At 42.7% G+C, this 18625-nt stretch overlaps 1 protein-coding gene across 2 annotated transcripts; it reads right to left on the bottom strand.

Annotated features, from left to right (window-relative positions):
* Positions 1-44: 44 nt before the first annotated feature.
* On the bottom strand, positions 45-9383 carry LOC138616952 (testicular acid phosphatase homolog). 2 transcript variants are annotated; one of them, XM_069691566.1, is made up of 12 exons: positions 8578-9383; positions 8151-8283; positions 6806-6901; positions 5237-5323; positions 3725-3880; positions 3350-3448; positions 2314-2409; positions 1715-1847; positions 1360-1442; positions 1141-1247; positions 684-865; positions 45-451 (listed from the first exon to the last, which is right to left on the bottom strand). In XM_069691566.1, exons 2-12 carry the CDS (start codon positions 8238-8240, stop codon positions 342-344), a joined length of 1239 nt encoding a protein of 412 aa, XP_069547667.1. In that variant the 5' UTR covers positions 8241-8283; positions 8578-9383; the 3' UTR covers positions 45-341. The 2 variants fall into 2 exon arrangements, with proteins under 2 accessions (XP_069547667.1, XP_069547666.1); XM_069691565.1 differs by having other exon boundaries at positions 364-865.
* Between the last annotated feature and the right edge of the window lie 9242 nt (positions 9384-18625).

The raw sequence follows: 18625 nt of genomic DNA, 5'->3' as shown, positions 1-18625 counted from the left end.
TTTTATTTCTTTTTAAATACTTTTTTATGATTATTAATGGATGTATTCAATTTATTTAATCTCAAACTGAAGAGGTAAAGAGCCCCCAAACAACACACACACACACACACACACACACACACACACACACACACACACACACACACACACACACACACACACACACACACACACACACACACACACACACACACACACACACACACACACACAGCCACCGTCCCCTCTTCCACAGACAGTCAGGATCTAAATGATTAAAATACAGAGTGCATTATTATTCCAGTTTAAGTTGGGAAGCTTGTTTTTGTATTTTTGGCACGCCTGTGTGACAGTCGTCTGCCCTACACCTCCCTGGAGTAGCGTGCTCTCCGCCTGTGGATCGCCACACCAATACTGAACAACAGCGCCACTGCCAGGAGTCCCACCGCCACTGCAAGAGCTGTTATCACACCTGAGGGAGACATCACTTCTGTTTAGGTACATGTGAATGTGGAACATTTCCAAAAGCGCTCATCTTTTTAAGTTAGTTTTGCTCTGAAAATCACCGCACTGGTTCCCAAAGTAAATCTTGGAATAAATATATTGCAGCTTGACAGTGCTCGAATATGAATTTAAATAGAGCCAAATAATAATGTGCAGCAGAGAAAAGACATGGACGGGAATATAAAATATGACTTGTTCACCTGCGCTTGACCATTTTGTCTTAAACCCGCATCCGACCTCCCATTCCTCCGCCATGACGCCCCTCATCAGCTCGGTGAACATGGGCAGAGGACAGGGGTTCAGTCCATTGCATCCTGGCACAGGGTTGGGGTACGGGTCGTGCCGGGAGTCATTGCGGTAATACAGCTCCACAGAATAGGATCTGGGTAATTATTAGGATGAATACAATTGCGTGTTATATAAAGGGGATTGTATCATGTGCTAATTTGACCATCGCAGTCCTGGATGGCTGCCATATTCCCATGGAATTCAAAAGGGAAAGGTATTTGTGCGAGTAAACGGTGAAATGCTCAGAAATGTGGAGTGGTTTTGGGCATCTGACCTAGATAGCTTACTTGAATATGCAATAGGGAGGAGAAGAAGAAGAAAAAAAAAAAGAAAAAAGAGCATGAAGTAAAACTGGAAGGAAGTCATTACCCATCATACTCCTGGTAGAACTCAAAGAGCTGACAGGCAGCGTAAGGAGGAAGGAGGCCGTTGTACACGTCCAGAGCTGCCTGGAGGGTGATGAGTGTGGAGTCATGCTTGAATGAGGAACAAGCATCACAGCAATAAGGAGGTGAGGCGCGCATGTGAAAACAGCAGTTTGCGCAATAGATTATAAATGTGTGCAAGGACCCAAACAACCAAACTTACAGCGGAATACATAATGAATTTGAGAGTGCTCCCTGGCTCTACTGCCTTTGAGAAATTCCCCAGGATGGCATTCAGCAGGACCCCTGGTAAATTAACACAGCGTCAACAGTGCAAATTAATTTTTCCCAGATAGCGAGACAATGCTTTTGACCTTATTGGGTATCTTGTCTCATAAATTATTATTATTATTATTATTTTTTTTTTTTTGTCGCATTAGCTCATATGTGCTAATATTCTTTTGGGAAACCCGACCCTGCTCATTACACGGTCAGAGGTATAAACAAAGCCTCGGCCAGCAGTAACATTAGAAACACTTTTTTTTTTTTTATTAATTGCTGCTAATGTGAGCCCCCACCTCCCGAGAGCCTGGCCTTCTCTCCTCGCTTGTGACTGAGGATGCTGTACGTGACCTCAAAGGATGCTACTCTCTTCAGGGTGTCCAGGACGTCTTGGGTGGCCCAGCGTGGGAGAGTCAAGTTATGGATCCTCTGCGCAAAAAAAAAGAAGAAAAGTGCTCACTATCCGGCATCACGCTAATAATCACATTACACAACACATGAATGGCAACGAACGAGGTTTTACATGGCTGCATTTCATCGTTTCTATTATCCCTTCTATTTTTAGCGCCAGTCTGAAGATAACAGATGCTCATTTTGCGAGTGTGAATGAGCGTATTCAACCTGGCCTAGAATCCACCCATCTCATAATGCTTTAATTATCATTTCAATATGTTGCCCTATTCATGTCTTAATGTATGTCTGGAAATGATTCCCCCCCCCCCCACTTCCGCCCCTTTCCCCCCCCTTTCTCTGCAGTCTCGTCTTCGGCTTCACTCCCCTGCAGCTGCTGTTTTGTATCAGAGATTGAAGAACCTGTAATCTGAATAATACGAGGAGTAGACGAGTTTCATACTGTTTGTGTGTCTGTTCATGCGCTTAATTTGAAATATTTTACCTGGCAGGAAAGGGTGTCGTAGACCCTCCATATTTTCTTCCCAACCAGTTTGGACACGGGGTAGCCGGTGTGGTTGGAGAGACCCTCTACGAAGTACTGCATGGTGAAGAAACGAGTAAGAACATCACATTAAACCGTGGATAATAATGATCTGGGGAATACAACACTTTAATTATTGTTTATGTGACTAACATGAAACTTTTTTTGTTTTGTTTGTTTTTTTGCAGTTGTTTTGGCAGGAACACTGAGCGACAATCTATTTTTAGGTGTTTATAATTCAAAATCGCACAAATTAGCTGCTTAATTTGATGAACTGGAATAGTTTACTAATGCTGTTGATTTAACCTTTAGTCAAACAGCATGGTGGCAAAAAAAAAAAAGGTACCAATCCAGTTCATCTAGCCTATACCTTGCAGGTATTGTGCCTCCAGCAGAGGGTGTTAAAATTCAATGCAGGAGGCCCCCGGCTTGATCTCAAACACCACCTTAATAGGCAGCACATGGGACTCCGTTTAATTAAAACCTTTTTTATTGTAATTCTAAATCTAATTCAACCCAACCGTTAATTAATGTCTCTCCGAGAATGTGAGAGAAATTGCACCGTGCAGCTTTTTGTGGGCACTGGAGTCACCCTGCCTGAGAAAAATCACTGAGAGGACACGATGTCTGCAGCATAACTAACACGTCCACTGGAAGTGCTGATTGCGTTGGCACCCAACAACTGTGAAGTATATATTTCACTGAAATGTGCATTTTACCGTGTTAGTTTAATTTACAAATCAAGGCGCAGAATAGAAGCGGCCGAGGTGAGGAAGAGAATTGTTCACGGTAATTTGGATTATACAAGTCTGGGGATATGAAACGAGAGTTACTGGCAAGTTTTCCCCCTCTGTTTAACGGGCACATGACTCAACGGGAAAGTGATGTTTTGAAGACGAAACGAGCAAGCGAGTAGAACATTTGCGTCACCGAACAGATGCTGAGGATGAGCTGCAGCACAGACGGCCCGTCTCTCTCTCTGTGCGGCTCGTCTTACCTGGTGAGCCCTGAGGAACCTCTGGTACGGCTCGCTCTCAAAGGTCTCCGTCATCAGCGCTCTGAACCTCGGACAGTCTTTGCCCGGAGACTTCAACAGCTTGAGAAATCGAAAACAGCAGCCAAGCATCAGTGGAAATAATGCATGTTTACAGCAGGTACCGCAAGTCTTCCGGGCACAATTATATGTTCATTTCACACTTTTTAAAAACAGTGGGGAATTTGAGCACAGCGGGTTCACAGCCGAGGTGAACGCCGACAACAACAGGGAGCTGCTGCAGAGAGACACTTCAATGAACTTAGCCAGGCTTGGATTCCGCTGCGTACAGCTGCTGTTGTGGGAAAGGGGAAATATTTATGTGGCTTTGCAGCCCACCTTGTCCTGGGCCCTGGGGATGGTGTGCACTGGAACAGGCCGCCACAGTAACTGGGGCGTGATGGGAGGCGGGCGTGTGGTCGGCGGGAACATCCCAGCGAGGCAGGCCTGGGCGCTCATCAGAGTTCGGTCGTAGTCGGTGCTCCGTACATACAACTGTGGTGAACATGGAGGGAACATGGCATTACGTAGCATGCATATGCTGCTTCTGCTGCTGCTGAACTCGTCACGAGTACCGCTTTCTGCTGTGTTCTTCCAAATGGCTAAATCAGTCTTAATTAGCTTTTTAGAAATTTAAAATAACTGCGTCTGCAATCGCAGAGACTTTTTTTTTTTTTTTTTTTTTTTTTTTTTCCCAGTTTCTATTTTTATTTAATAAACATGCAAAGTAAATGCACCAAGCAAAGCAGCAGTGTGTCATGAATGAGCTGTATTTATCCCAAGTCAGCCGAGGTATTCCCTAAACCCCCCCCCCCCCCCCCCCCCCCCCCCCCCCCCCCCCCCCCCCCCCCCCCCCCCCCCCCCCCCCCCCCCCCCCCCCCCCCCCCCCCCCCCCCCCCCCCCCCCCCCCCCCCCCCCCCCCCCCCCCCCCCCCCCCCCCCCCCCCCCCCCCCCCCCCCCCCCCCCCCCCCCCCCCCCCCCCCCCCCCCCCCCCCCCCCCCCCCCCCCCCCCCCCCCGGGAGTCAGAAGAGATCCAAATGAATGAGCGAGGGAGGGAGGGAGGGAGGGAGGGAGGAGAGAGAGAAGAGATCCGTCTTGCGGTGATCTCTTCTGACATCAGCCTTCGCTCATCTATAGCTCTCTGTCACTCTGTGTCAGGTTTTTGCACACAGTAAATCACGCTGATAAGGTTGGATGTTCCTGTGATACCGAGAATGCTTCTCTTTTTCTCAACCCCTTTTGTGAAATTAAAGCAGACGCGGCAGCACAGGGAAAGGTACGGTACAAGTTGACTGAGAGCTGGGCGACAAATTGCCAATGACAGGTACTGAGAAGAGCTGTTATTTTTGTGGTAATTGCATGTTATTTAAGAGAGAGGGGGAAGAGGACTGAAAGCCAGAAGGAGACGGAGAGAGGGAGGTGGGAAGTGACAGTGGGAGAACAAAAAGGAAGGCAGTGATTGTAAAAAGTTAAAAAAAGAAAGAAAAAAAGGCAGGAGAAGAAAACCAGAAATAATATCTACATAATGACATTATGCTGAGCATGCAGCTCAGGGGCACACTGAACATGCAGCAGGCTAGTAACTGTACTGCACATGGAGCCCAGAGGCTACGTTACCTCACATGTTTTAGCATATTACAAGGCCGTGAGTCAGCCACATTAACTTAGTGTGTGTGGTTACAGCCATTATAGATGGCGACCCACCATATATGCACTTGATTTCACATGTTGGAGGGCAAACATGACAGGAGGATTGAATGACGCTAGTTCACAGGGACATCAACTAACTAAGGACAGGAAAAAGAAAAAATTCCCACACACATACTTATATTTAAAAGCAAATGTACCTACTTCTTTGTTGCTGTAGTCTTTGCTGAGGAAGTTTCCATACCGCCTCCTTAGAAACCTGCCCAGCTCAAACTGCTGCTTCATGCCCAGCTAAAAGAAAAATGTCCAGCACTGTTCATTTTTTTTTTTTTTTTTTTTTAGAATCTGACCTTTCATCTAAAAAAAACCCTGGCAGATTTATGGCCCCATTCTACTTATTTACATAGAATAACAAATTTAATCTCCCTCCTGCTGTGCCTCCAAGAGCATAAAATAATAAGTTTATTCACTGTAAACTAGCTAATTGCCTGAGAGCAGAACAGTAGGAAGGAATTTCATTAAAACTCTGTACAACCAACTTTTTTTTCCCCATCAAAAGACTTAAGTCTATTAGAAACTTATTTTATAATGTAACATTGTAAGTGAAATATACTACTACTATTTTACTTAAGGTGATGTTCATGACTTATGTATATTATTTAACATTGTTCAGACTTTGACCCGGTAGCTTGTTCACTGTGGGGATAGACTCTAGTACAGGGACCCCAAAATGCCAAGCACAACAAAAACTTCATAAAACACAATGACATTTCAGAAAACACACCAACACATTTTTTGAAGTGCGTTTTTGTTTTGTTGTCGGGTTTTCTCTTTGCTGTCATGGTTTCGTCATCGTATTGTTGTGTTTTTAAAATGCTGTTGTGTGTTTTAGAATGAATTTTAAGTACAACTAAAAGCTCTTTACGTCAGCTGGTCCTCATACTGAGAACGACAACATCGGCCGATTGTTTGTGGCTATTAAAACATCGCGTCGTATCTGAAAAGGCCTGAAGTTTGATACCCGCGCTCGAGGTGCATCTCCTTTGGTGCTGTCTCTCTCCTAAACAACAAGGTGTCGCTACTGAGAAACATACAATCTACACTCCTAATAGTTTTCTGCGGAACGTCTAATCTTTTACTGTTGTTGCAGCAATCTCCTTTCATAAATTCGGTGCCCTCTAGAAATCCCTTTGCTCCCTCGTTGATGGATCTGCTCACAGATTTGCACCTCCTGCTCAACCGTTTTACATGCACCGGTGCTGCTGTGAACGCCAGGTGACAAAAAACTTTTGATGGCCTGTGACCAGCCGAAACGACACCAAAGCGCACCGTGCACCTGCAGGAATGATGTCACTTTTGGCACACACCACCATGCGCAAGAGTGGCAACATCAAGCGTAAAATTGCACTTGACGAGGTGCACCTTGGGAGGAAGGTTTGGGGTCGTTGGACGGATCAAACAAAGAACTCTCACAGAGGACACTGACATTTGTTGTTTTAACCCAAATAATGATCTTTTCCTGAAGCTAACCGGGCTTCAACCATGTCTCAGCGTTAACTAGTGTTTATTATCGTTACCATGAAGATGAAAGTCTAGTGCGGCTGTTCGCCTCTTCAATGGTCAAATTACTTAAGGTGTCGTGTTGGTCTTATAGATGGAAATCGACGTATCAGGTTGTTTCAGTGTGAGGGTGTATTGCCATATTTAGTTGTTTTGTGCCCAAAATCCTGCTTGACAAAATAATGATGACAAACGGAGAGTTACACCAAATACCTCAGTCAGCTGCCCGAAGCCCTGAGCCCACACTTCTTCCCCATGTGGGTCCCTGGGATACGACTCAATAGGCGATCGATCACCGTGTCGGAACACCTTCAAAGTCAGAGCAAATAATGTCACATGTATTCAGATGCCACGCTGCTCCTGTACTTTCCATTACACCATGCACTTATGAGGAAGATAACCACCCTGAGGCAGAAGTCATAAATAGAAACCTGCGATTGTGGACAATCCAGTCTGGATTTGAGGTACAATAGAGACATTTTTATGACATCATCAAGACAGTGGAGCTGCTCCATTAGTGTTGTTAACCTGAGGGCTCACTTTCTGAGCAGTGACATAACCCAAGGGTTGATTAAACTGGATTATGGACACAGCTGATTCACTGCTGCAAACACCACAGACATCTTAACTTATTTTACAAGCAACGTGGGTGTAAAAACTTGAGAAAAAAAAAAAGCCAACCACATTGTCAAGTCAACAAAGTCATAGTCTGCTTTTAAAGGTAATTGTTATTTTCCAATACTGTTCTTTTTCACGAAAAACACAGTTTTAGGATTTAGCATGATCTTAACTAAACCAATCTAAACAGGACTCAACGATAATAGATTAGAATAGAACACTTTTAAAAAACAAACTGTGACTCAAAATGTGTCAATTAAAATTCAATGACATGAAAGCACATTTCCAGAGGATATGCAGGAATTTAGAGGAACCCACTGATAAAAATGTAACTGCTTGATAGCAAAACGTAAATGCGATATGATATAGATTTATCTTTAGATTAAGATGCAAAAGTAACAGACAGTAAACATAATATTATAATACTCTGCCGTCAGTAGGAAGTGACAAACACACAAAAGTGGTATATAAGGTCACAGTTAAAAAAAAAAAGATAAACAGAATACCTTTAAAAAGTGACACATTATAAGAAGAATGTGTGATTTTCACTGAAATGATTCAATTGTGTAATGAGGTGTTATGTAAAGAGGTTTATGAGCAAAGCTGTGGTGTCTGGGGGAGATACTGTATGCTTGACACTGTTGGTGTTTGGGCTCAAAGTAATCCTTTGTCACATAAAAGTGCAGATATGATAATACTCACTGGGCAGAAAAATACAGTGTAATCAGCAACAATGCCAAGCAAAAGTAGCTTCCAGATTATATTCAAATTGTGGCATTCAAAAAATAAATGCTGTCAATAATACTGTACAAACATCTTGTGTGATGTGTCACTGATCCAGCACAACTGAATTTGAAACAGCAATAAAATGTCCAAATCCCTTCTCAATTATGTACACAGGAGATGGGGGGAAAAAAAAAAAAAAAGTGGGTAAACTTACAGCCACAACAAACTTCAGTACTCGGCACTCAGTCAAGCAGACGCAACAGAGGAAGAACACACAGCCCAAAGTCTTCTGCAACTTCTGCATCTTTTGACTTGTTGATCGCTACTTCCTGTGCAAAGTCCCCCTGCTGATATGAGAGAAAAAAAATGTCATTAAACATTCATTATAAAGCTAATTATGACCAAAAAAATATCATGAATAGTTGTTGATTTTAGTCAAGCAAAGTTCATGCAAGATGTGTCTTTTAGATTAATATTAAATTTGGTCATACTTTAAATACTAATAATGTCCAGATTTTAAGTCATATTTATTTAATCTTTTTTTTTTTTAAATGTAATACAAAATTATATATATAAGAGAACATGCACAACAAAAAGCATTGAAAAAATAGCAAACCGTAGAAATGAATATCTGTACTTACCTCAGCATGCTTGTTCACACATTTTGCTGTTGCACTCAAACGGTTCACAGACAGACGTGGGCTGCTGTGCATCCCAAATCTTCAGTCCTACCTAGACTGACACCAAGTGCCTGTTTCACTGAAGTTCTAGGCAGTGCTTTTATAGCCCTTCCTACCTGACCTCATCTCTCTCTTTCCCTCTCCCCAGGGATTTCTGGTCCCAATCTACTCCGTTGTCGACTGTAGTCCAAATCACTGTCTCTCGCTGTGCACATGACATGACAGCCCACCCTGCCGGACATGTTTGAGTCAGCTCTTGATCTCAAGGATACAGGTTCGGCCCCCCTCAAAATGTGGATAACTCTACTTTAAAGCCACAGTCGCATCTTCTTAAGGACGCTCTTTAGAGGAGCACAGAGACAAAGAAACAGGCTGAGTGTGAATGCACCCACCTGGCTTCTCACGTTGTACTCCTACGTGAATAAACACACATGTGCACACTTAGCCACTGGCCCAGGGCCACAAACACTCATTATAACTTGCTGTGTCATCCGCCGTGGGTTTGGCCCCAAAATTACAGGGCCTGGAGTGTTTTCCCTTACTTAGCACACATGTAAGTATCTGTTAGTATCAAAGCAGCTTTATGGGATACAATGGGATTAGTGAGTGTGAAGACTTAGAGCTATACAGCGTTGACACCATATTTGATGTAAGTGTAAGATAGGATCTGTCGTGACGAGTAATTTACAGTATCTACAGAGGTGGCGTGTCAGAGTAACAAATGTTTTCAATATTAAATTAAGTCTCATAGATAATGATCTGCAATAAGAGAGCACACGCAAGTGGCAGCTTAAATGTCGGACCGGACTTTTTCAATGTAAAAACACTCCATTATAGATCAAGTGTGGTCTTTTCATGGAATTCCTTTACAGTAACACAAACTATAAAGTACCACCAGCCTTATATTTTAAGCAGAAATACAGTAATAGTAATAGTATTAACAACAGCATTTTAATCTATCAGTGTTGTTATTATAATGTCTGCTCATGAAACATGACGGTCAGCATGTGTCGGAACTAATTTAAAACCCTTTAAATGGCAATCAGTGTGAAATGTATTGGAATAATAGCATAAAAAAAGAAATAATCAAGCAAACAAATACACCAAAGTACAGTATTTATATCTCACAGCAGTGCACAATAATCATTTCACTGTCACACACACACACACACACACACACACACACACACACACACACACACACACACACACACACACACACACACACACACACACAAACAACGACAACAGCAACAACAACAACATGTGCACATTTGCCGAAAAATACTGCAATTGATACACAGCAGTTCACTGAAGGGTCACTAAACATGCAAGCAAACACTCAGAACTCTGAACGCCCTCCTCCCCCCCCCCCCCGCCTCCTCTCTCTACATTTGTCACTCACACAAACATAAAACACAAACACACCACTCACACTCCATCAATTTCCCTCCCTCTCTCCCCCAAGTGGCTGTAGTGTGTTTTTTTTTTTTTTTTTTTTTTGTCTTTGTTGAAATAATTGCAGTGATTTTCAAGACCGTTGTCATGGCAACACAGAGGCTGATGCATGTTGACAGAATCTGTTGCAGGGCGACCGAGAGACTGAAAATGGGAGATAAGAGGTGGGAGGAGATGTGGTGAGCGTGAATGTGTGCGCGCGCACGCGCGCTTGTGTGTTGAAGCTGATGATGGCAGTGGTGTGTGTGTGTGTGGGGGGGGGGGGTGAGTGGGGGGAGGGGGTGGAGGGGTGGAGGCTTACATGTGCTTCAATCCATATGATGAATGGAGATGAGCAGTATGGGACAGACAGAACGAGGCCCGAGATCAGGAATGAACAGTTATGAGTGTATGAGAGAGTGAGAGAGAAGAGGTGGGGGGTGGTGGTGGTGGTGGGGGGGGGGAGAGGCGGGGGGGCTATTTTAGTCTGGGCGTTGTCATGGAAACTGCAGCTTCACTACAAATGGAGACATCCAGAACACATGGATCGTCAAACAAATGGCGTGCGTAAGGCTCAGCGTGAAGCCACGCTGTGGCCGACCGACACCGCGCTATCTCAGTCGAAACGTACCCCCACCCACGCTGGAGCCCACCCCTCCACATATCAGTGGCACCTTCCTCGTCGCGGAGACTGAATATCAATGGGAGGGTTGGCTTTTTTAGGGGGGGGCGGAGGAGGGGGACAAACGGTCGGAGTCAGTAACTGAGTGACAGGTGGCGGTGTCCGTTCAGTGAGTCACAGCCACTCCCACTCCGTCTTTTAATCAACGGCCTTTCTTTTTCTTTTTTTTAACGCTTTCCTCCTCTTGCCTCTCCTCTCTGTCGACCCCTGGACTCTCTGTCCGTCTCCCATCCTCTCCCCTCTTCCTCTATGCCTCTATCTCTCGCCTGCGCTCTGAAGGACGGAGGTATTCCCACATTTCTCCGTTGTCATGGCAACACCGCAGCGAGAACAGGAAAGAGAGGATGCATGCAGGCAGGGAGGAGGAGGAGGAGGAGAGGAGGATGGAGACGTGGTGGTGGGGGAGGTGGGGGGTGAAGAGGCAGAGGGGGAGGGGTGTGGAAGCGGCCTTAAGACGAGGGGATGTGTGAACAATGCTAATGCTAATGGCAGCAGCAGCAGAAGAGCAGCCAAGTGTTGGTGAATTTCTCTCTCGTCGCATCCTGCTGGCGCACACTCACGTGTCACATCCACATTTGCACAATTGCCAGCGGGAACCTATTTGCGCCGTATGTTGCTGCGCTCACTGACGTCTTCCGCAAAATGATAGACGAGGACTGCCGACGCTCAGCCGTTTGACTCCTCGAACGAGCAGCTCCGCAGAACTTCCAGTCGTTTCTCGAGCGTCATTTGGAGGAAAACGGATTTCCTACCTGGCGCACCTCTGAACTGCCATGTGCTTCTGTTCCGGGTGATTCAATCGTGAGCGTAAACTGACGCCGGTCAAATGACCCACTAGGCCAAGATGGATCTGCGCGGGATACACGCAGAAGCCACGGGAAGACCAAAGCGATTTCATATCGATGTCATCATCCCCCTTCAATCAGCACAGAACACAATCTCATTATCTCTTCATATATATCGTAAGCCATTAGAACAAAGCGGTGTTGCATCAATTTCCCAATATATAAAGATGTGAGGGGAGCGGCAAAGCTCCTGTGGCCCGCAGAGCAGCGCCTCCACCCTCCTCTTCCCTCACTACATGTTTATCTGATCGACATGTTGCACAAAACTCAGATTCATATCGGCCCGGACCGAAGCGGATATTCCGTCACGTGTTCCGCAGACATGTTACATTGACGCCGTTTGGTCGCCCACCTGGAGTCGTCTGCTGCGTGACAACCGTCTTGCTGTCCTCTCAGTCAATAACTCGTCTCTTGATGTCAATATCGTTATCCCCCACGGGTCAAAAATGTCCTTCTTTAAGACAGAAGGAGAATATGCGCGATGGCAGGAAAGGGGATGTGAAAAATAGAAAGATGAGTTTGTTCTGCCGTTTGGTATCCATACGAGGAATCTCCGTGAATTTCCACCTTTTTTTTGCTCTTCGATGGCAAACATTTTCCTTTGAATACATCTGAAGTACTCATCTTATACTTGATGACAAAATATCAGACAGAAAAACCTATTGACTTACATGAATCGGTCAATTTAGAAAACACATACCTAAAGTACAACATCACTGAGATATTAAATTATTACAAAATCCTTTCCCGGAGGAATGAAGTCAGTGCACCCTGTAATTGTGAGATTCCATTCATGTTTATATTTTGTATGTCTGCCTGTATTTATTTTTGAAGAAAGACTCAGTCCTTCTGGGCGTGGATGATGCCACTCTTGCCCGAATCTGTGGATCGATGTTCTACTATTTTCAGTCCTTTTATCATTCAGTGTTTGCACTGTACAATACGTGCATTCATAGTCGCATCCATAAACACTCTCGCGGTCACTGTCAAAGTGCCAGATAGGTCCACGCCAAACATTCAGAAACACGTCTGATCCCAACATATTTTTTTTTGGTTTCATTTTACCAAACAAGTGTGCTGCAAATATTCATCGAGCGTCTTTTCATGTTCTTTGTCAAAGTTTGATCTTGCAGATTTGTTTGGTTTCGTGAGCAATGTTTTCCTTCTCAGATGCCGTGTGGAGAGTTCGACTTCAAGGAGAGCACTTTTTCCTGTATGAGGACTGAAACACTGGTTCCCACAGATAATCATCTGCATCGTTTCACTATATATACATCAGGATGCATATATAGTGATATGTCTGTGGTGGGTTTTTTTTATTTATTTTTTTAGGACAGCCACTGCACCATCTGGTATTGGTAGTATGGATCTTCCTATATCTCCCAACCACTGCTGCGACTGTGTTTCAGCTTATGTTTAGTCGCCCCATAATGCTCTTGTACCGTTGCCCGTTTTTATGAAGTTTCACAACCTGGTTTTATTTAGGAAATACCTCATGCGAAGCCATGTTGCACACAACCCAGGACGACACCGTGTAAACTGTGGCGTTCAAGAGTTCTTTTATAACCTTGTTCATGCAGTTAGCCTTAACTGGAAATGATGTGTCATCGCTTCGTTTCCATTGTCTCAGTAGTTACTGCGGTGATTATAGTCTGAAAACCCTGTTTGCATGAAGGTTTGCTCAGTCACTCTGAACGGCGGACCGATCGGCAAGCATTGTGCGTGGCTAAGTACAAAGGCAATGAAGTCAAGTGTTTGTTTCTAAATGTAGTTCCAACAATAGCGATGGTGGTGGAGCGAGATGAAGCGATGCAACCAGATGTAGCAACGCTGGCAAATATCGAGGAATTTAAGTCGGAGCAAGAACAATACCGAAAATAAATATAGATGTATAAATAAGTAATGATAATAAAAAGATTGCAATTTTAATTTACCGGCATAAAGTTGCACTCTGCTCACATTAGAGGAGCTGTTGTTTGGAAACTGGCGAGTTTTTTTTTTTGCACAGCAATGTTGGCCATTGCCAATTTCGTTAAAAGTTTCTTCATTAGTTTCAAAATAAGCCCAAGGTCCACTCGCCTGGTGATACCAGACCCAAATATTCACACAGTGAATATTTGGGTCTGGTGACGCTCCTTTGAGGATTGTTTCCAATCGTTGAATCCTAACGGGCGTAGACCTCACCTTAATTATTGGAGCAGCCTGTAATCAATCGGCATTCACCACCACATACTTATTGGACTGCTTTAAGCTCATCGCACTTAGCCACCCCCGCTGGTTGCTGATTGGTCCCCCATTCAGAGCAGCTGAGCAAACCTTCATGAAAACAGGGTTTCCTGACTATTTCCGCAGAAAAGAATGAAGCGGTCAGCAGTAGTCCGGTGAACATTAATAGCTAATCTTTCAACTTGAAGCTAGCAGCCAGTTAGCACAACGTAGCATACATATTGGAGAAGGGAGACTGTCCTCAACAGAATGCAGTACCACACCGTCTAGCTTGTCAATTTAAACTGCAAAAAAACTGAAATGTAAAAAGATTAGTGTAATGTAAATGTAAAAAATGATTTTTATACTTGACTATTTAATGACCCTGCTCAGTAACATATGATGTCTTGTCATCATCATGAGGTTCTAATTAGCTAAGGCTTCACCATGCGTTTTTCTTTTTTTTTTCTTTTAACAACCAGCACCAGGACTGAATCTATGAATACTCTCCAGGCATCAACAACGCTAAAAATCTCTCCATAAGTCACAGTGCCATTAAACGCTAAAAGTGCCACAACATTAACCAGGCAAAGTAAAAACATCACCCCTATCTGCAGTTATGGTAAATCAATACCCGAGTAAGTGTAATAATCTAATAACAACATCAGCGCAGTGCCTGAAGAGCATCTTTGTGTGTGGGAGTGTATGCACTGGGGAACAATTTGCTGCATACCTTCCCCCAGTAAATACATGGGAAGCGTGTGTTCACAATGTACGCTGGAAACTAAATATTAATAGGGAAAGTAATTACTTTAAAGCTCTTCCGACCATAGGCCTACAGAGTAACACTGGGGAGGCATCTTTTTTTTTTTTTTTTTTTCTGGTAACACGTAATATAATCATGAAGCAATATAACTGTGTTGTTTTTAACAGTATTTTTAGATTTTCAATTGGTTTTTAGCATTGAGAGAGATATTTTTATCACCCATTAAAACAAATTCACCAAAACTTTCTGCTGCATTTGCAACATTTTAAATTAACTTATGTATATGAATTCATAAATGAATGAATAATGAATAGATAAAACTGTTACAGTGCTTGGGCATGACATAATAAAAGTCACACACCACGTGAAAATCTGACATAAGTCGGCATCAGTCTAAGCCCACACACACATGTACCACAGCACCTCTACTGCACACCCACTTCAGCCACATTTAGAGGAGAGAAAAACAAACACAGGTCTCTTTCCGGGTGACATGTCTTATTGGTCAGCTTGAGTGTTTTATCCCCTGAAGAGGTGAAGAACCGTCTGGGGTTACAAGGGCTTCTGAGTGCTCGCAAGATAGCTATACATGCCAACCAAAATAGCTTCCCTCTGGTATGCTTGTTTAGCTCCTCTCCCTGGATTATTAATTGAGTTCTTTCGGTTGGAAAAAGGAAAGCGTATCACCGAGTGAAAAGGTCCAGCAGGGCTCTTAATGATACTGAGAGAAGAGAGGGAATCTAGATATAGACTGAAACAAAAGCAAAGTATGTTCAGTACGGTGTGAGAACGCTCCTTTGACAACATCAGCTTCTAGTCGCCAACAGTTTCATGTAATAACAGCCAAAAAAAGGAATCTTTAAACAAAGAGCAGACTTTAAATCAAAGGACCTCTGGTTTTCTTTTATCCATCTTACACAAATTAAGCCCAACTGGGTCACTGTCATATTTTTCCTCATACTTTCCATGATACTTTGGATTCCCAGCCTAAGCTAAGATGGTTCTGTGTAGTCCATCTTCATATCAACAATTCCTAAATAGGATGCAGGATCTATACTTGCTTTATTTTTTTCTATGACTGCTGCCCACACCGCCGTAACAAACACGCTACTCTCGTGCTAAACGCATGCTTTTCTCATCGCAACCCTCAAAAGTGTGAAGGAATGAAAGGCGTTCTCGTGGCTCCTCGATCAGCAGAGATGCAGTCCAGACTCTGACACCTCTGCTTCACAGCGGAGTTTATGTTGTGTCAGGTTCCCCACAGACTCTGGAGTCTGTCTGTGGGCCAGGGGAGCTCGGGGAATCCCTGGAGAAACACACAGCTGGGAGGTTATTGAATTTGAAGGGAAAAGACAGCACAGGGAAGAGGGGAGGATAGTGCAGGCTCTGTGGATTTCTAGAAAATGACTGCACCACCACCACCACCGAGCAGAGGGAGATGAGGCTGTACAGGGAGAGTGTTACATTTTGCAAACAGAAATCATCTTTTCTTTTTAAACACAGAATTGGAAATTACAAGTGGGGGTTTATGTTGATATATATATACCTCCCGTGGATTATGGTTGTTTCTTGCTGCAAGGGATGTAACTGGTATTTTTAAATTCCACCTTTTCTAATTTAAAATTACCCCACTGCATCACATTATATTCACGCCAAGATCACAGAATGCTCCAAATGTATTTGCATTTGAGCATTTCTCTTTGATCTTTAGTGCATATTAATGTATTCTTTTCTGCTGCATACACACTCTTTGCTCACTCTCACCCCCCCTCGACCACCCCACCCCACACAATTCATATTAGCATTACCCTTCTCAAACGTAGCACAAAGAGGACAAATCCAAGTCTTCTGTGCATTCACCATATGTTTTCTCACTATTAACACAGGCTGAGAAAAAGCTGCAAACGTAGATATCAATAACATGTTTCAAATTGTGTTAAAGAATATTTCTTTCCTCGTTTCTACAATTTTATACCGAGGCTGTCTCCTCTGTTGTTATTTCAGTGTACAAGCCTGTAACATTATGTCCAAGAAGTCTCATGGGGACTGAAGTCTCTGGAGACCAGAGTACAAGCCGGAGACAATTACATTCAAGAAAATGACTTTACATCGCAAAACATTTCAAATGCGTGTCTCCCCGCTGTAAGGCCCAAACATGTAATCTGAAAATATTCAAATTCACAGTTATGGTTCATGACTGATGCAATTCTTATTGCATGAATCCCTTGAAGTTGTTGTTTTGTAATGTGGGTTGGACTTCACAGTGGACATCTGTGATAGTATACACAGTTTTACCTCACCTCAGGGTTTAAAATAAACTCCGGAGCATACAGATGAACAGAATACGAGACAGGGAAGCAAACGAATTAGGCTGTGCTCTGTCAGAGAAGAAGTGCTGATAATGTCTCTCTTTAAAGCCATGCGTTTTGTTTTTTTCCCCATTTTCTTCTTCTGGAGATGTCAGCAGTATAACCCAGATCCACTGAGCTGCTTTTACTCTTTACACCATGCATGGAAAAAGTCCAACGAATCCCTAAAAGGAAGTGATTTGTTTCCTTGATTTCCTTGTTCATTTTACCTGTTTGGCCAGTTTGCAAATTCATAAAATTTACTACAAATAAAAAATGGCAGTACAGGTTAATGTACGACTGCGCTAATGTAACATGACGGACTGTTTGATTTATTAAGGCGGTTGCCACGCTGTAGTGATTAGAGGATCTATTAGTGTTGAATTTGTCAAAATATTGTGACTGCACTTCTACAGCGACTTCTTAATCAATTAGTCGACTCATTTATTTTTACAATTTCAATCCACAAAGACTAATAGATCAGTGGGGTGCTTTTATTCCAAGAAAATTATGAGCCCACCTCTGGCACTTAAATTAAATTAATTAATCATATTTCATAATTATAGATTTTCATAGGTAAAAAAAAAATGATAGAGAAAATCTGTTTTTTCTTTTATTTACAGCTTCTAATTGTGATAGTTTGTCAGCCAGCTGGCACTTTGAGTTCTGTACAGCCACGTTTTCTGCAATACCATTTTAATTTACCTTTATATAATAAGCTACTTTTAGGATATTAATGTGCACATAGTAGATGGGTTGTTTCGGTCCTTAACCTTAATTTGAAAGTTCTTCCAGTTTCCTGATTGAAGCTAAATATATACATATATATATATATATATATATATATATATATATATATATATAACGTAAGAAACAAATTACAATGTAAACACAATTGTTGTTCAGACTCTTTTTTCATTTTTTTCATTATAAAATTTCACTCAATTTTCAACATAATTTGTCATTTTAAGCCTTTTAACTAATTTCTTATTTAGTTAGTTTTGGTGGTCTGCAGGATGAAATCACAACAAAGAATGAAAGTGGTATACGTTTCTAATAGCAGAATAACTCCTTACAGTGAGCGGAAACTTGAAGTCACACAAGTAGCAACACAGTGAAATAATATACCTCTCAGTCACTGTATGACAGTCATTGAAGTGCATGTAAAGCACATGTTGGTTTTGCTATAACTGAAGAAATACACTCTTCTGCCACACTGTGTACCTGAATGAATATGTAGGGGGGGAAATGACATTTAATGACAATCCATAAAGACCCAAACTGATAATACCACATACTGAGATACAACCAACAACTGTAAATCTTTTTTTTTTTTTTTTTTAAAGGAAAGAAAAACACAAAATGACATTTCTTTTTAAATATATTTTTTGAGTTAAAGAAATTTAAATTTTTCTAGTGCTTAACACTGTTCTCTCTCCTTTTAAAAAGCAGACCAGGATGTTTTTATGTTGTTTTATCAAACAGAACATCTTACCTTTAAAGGACCAAAAGGTCAGTCCATTGTCTTGTCTTGCAATTTGGTGTCTCAGATACCATAATCCATTTCATTCAGGAGTTTTGCCTCCAACAAACCAAGAAATGTCATCTGGACTAAAGCATCCATTGTAAGCGACGGGTGGTGCAGATTATACACATATGTCAGAACTCCATCTGTAGCCCAACTGCTTAATGCAGGGAGGTACAGTTGCCCAGTATGTACATATTC

This window comes from Brachyistius frenatus, unplaced genomic scaffold (genome assembly GCF_029030835.1).
Source record: "Brachyistius frenatus isolate BFR_SWC_R1_liver_20210118 unplaced genomic scaffold, ASM2903083v1 Contig_11, whole genome shotgun sequence".
Taxonomy (NCBI): domain Eukaryota; kingdom Metazoa; phylum Chordata; class Actinopteri; family Embiotocidae; genus Brachyistius; species Brachyistius frenatus.
The sequence above is the reverse complement of the archived record's forward strand: the minus strand, read 5'-3'. Positions and strand labels throughout refer to the sequence as shown.

Excerpts from the sequence above, each read along its gene's own strand:
- LOC138616952 (XM_069691565.1), bottom strand. The coding sequence starts at position 8,240 with ATGCAGAAGTTGCAGAAGACTTTGGGCTGTGTGTTCTTCCTCTGTTGC. Across the intron at positions 6,902-8,150 it reads TACTGAAGTTTGTTGTGGCT|GTGTTCCGACACGGTGATCG; the intron begins GTAAGTTTACCC and ends CTGACTTTGAAG. Across the intron at positions 866-1,140 it reads TTCTACCAGGAGTATGATGG|ATCCTATTCTGTGGAGCTGT; the intron begins GTAATGACTTCC and ends ATAATTACCCAG.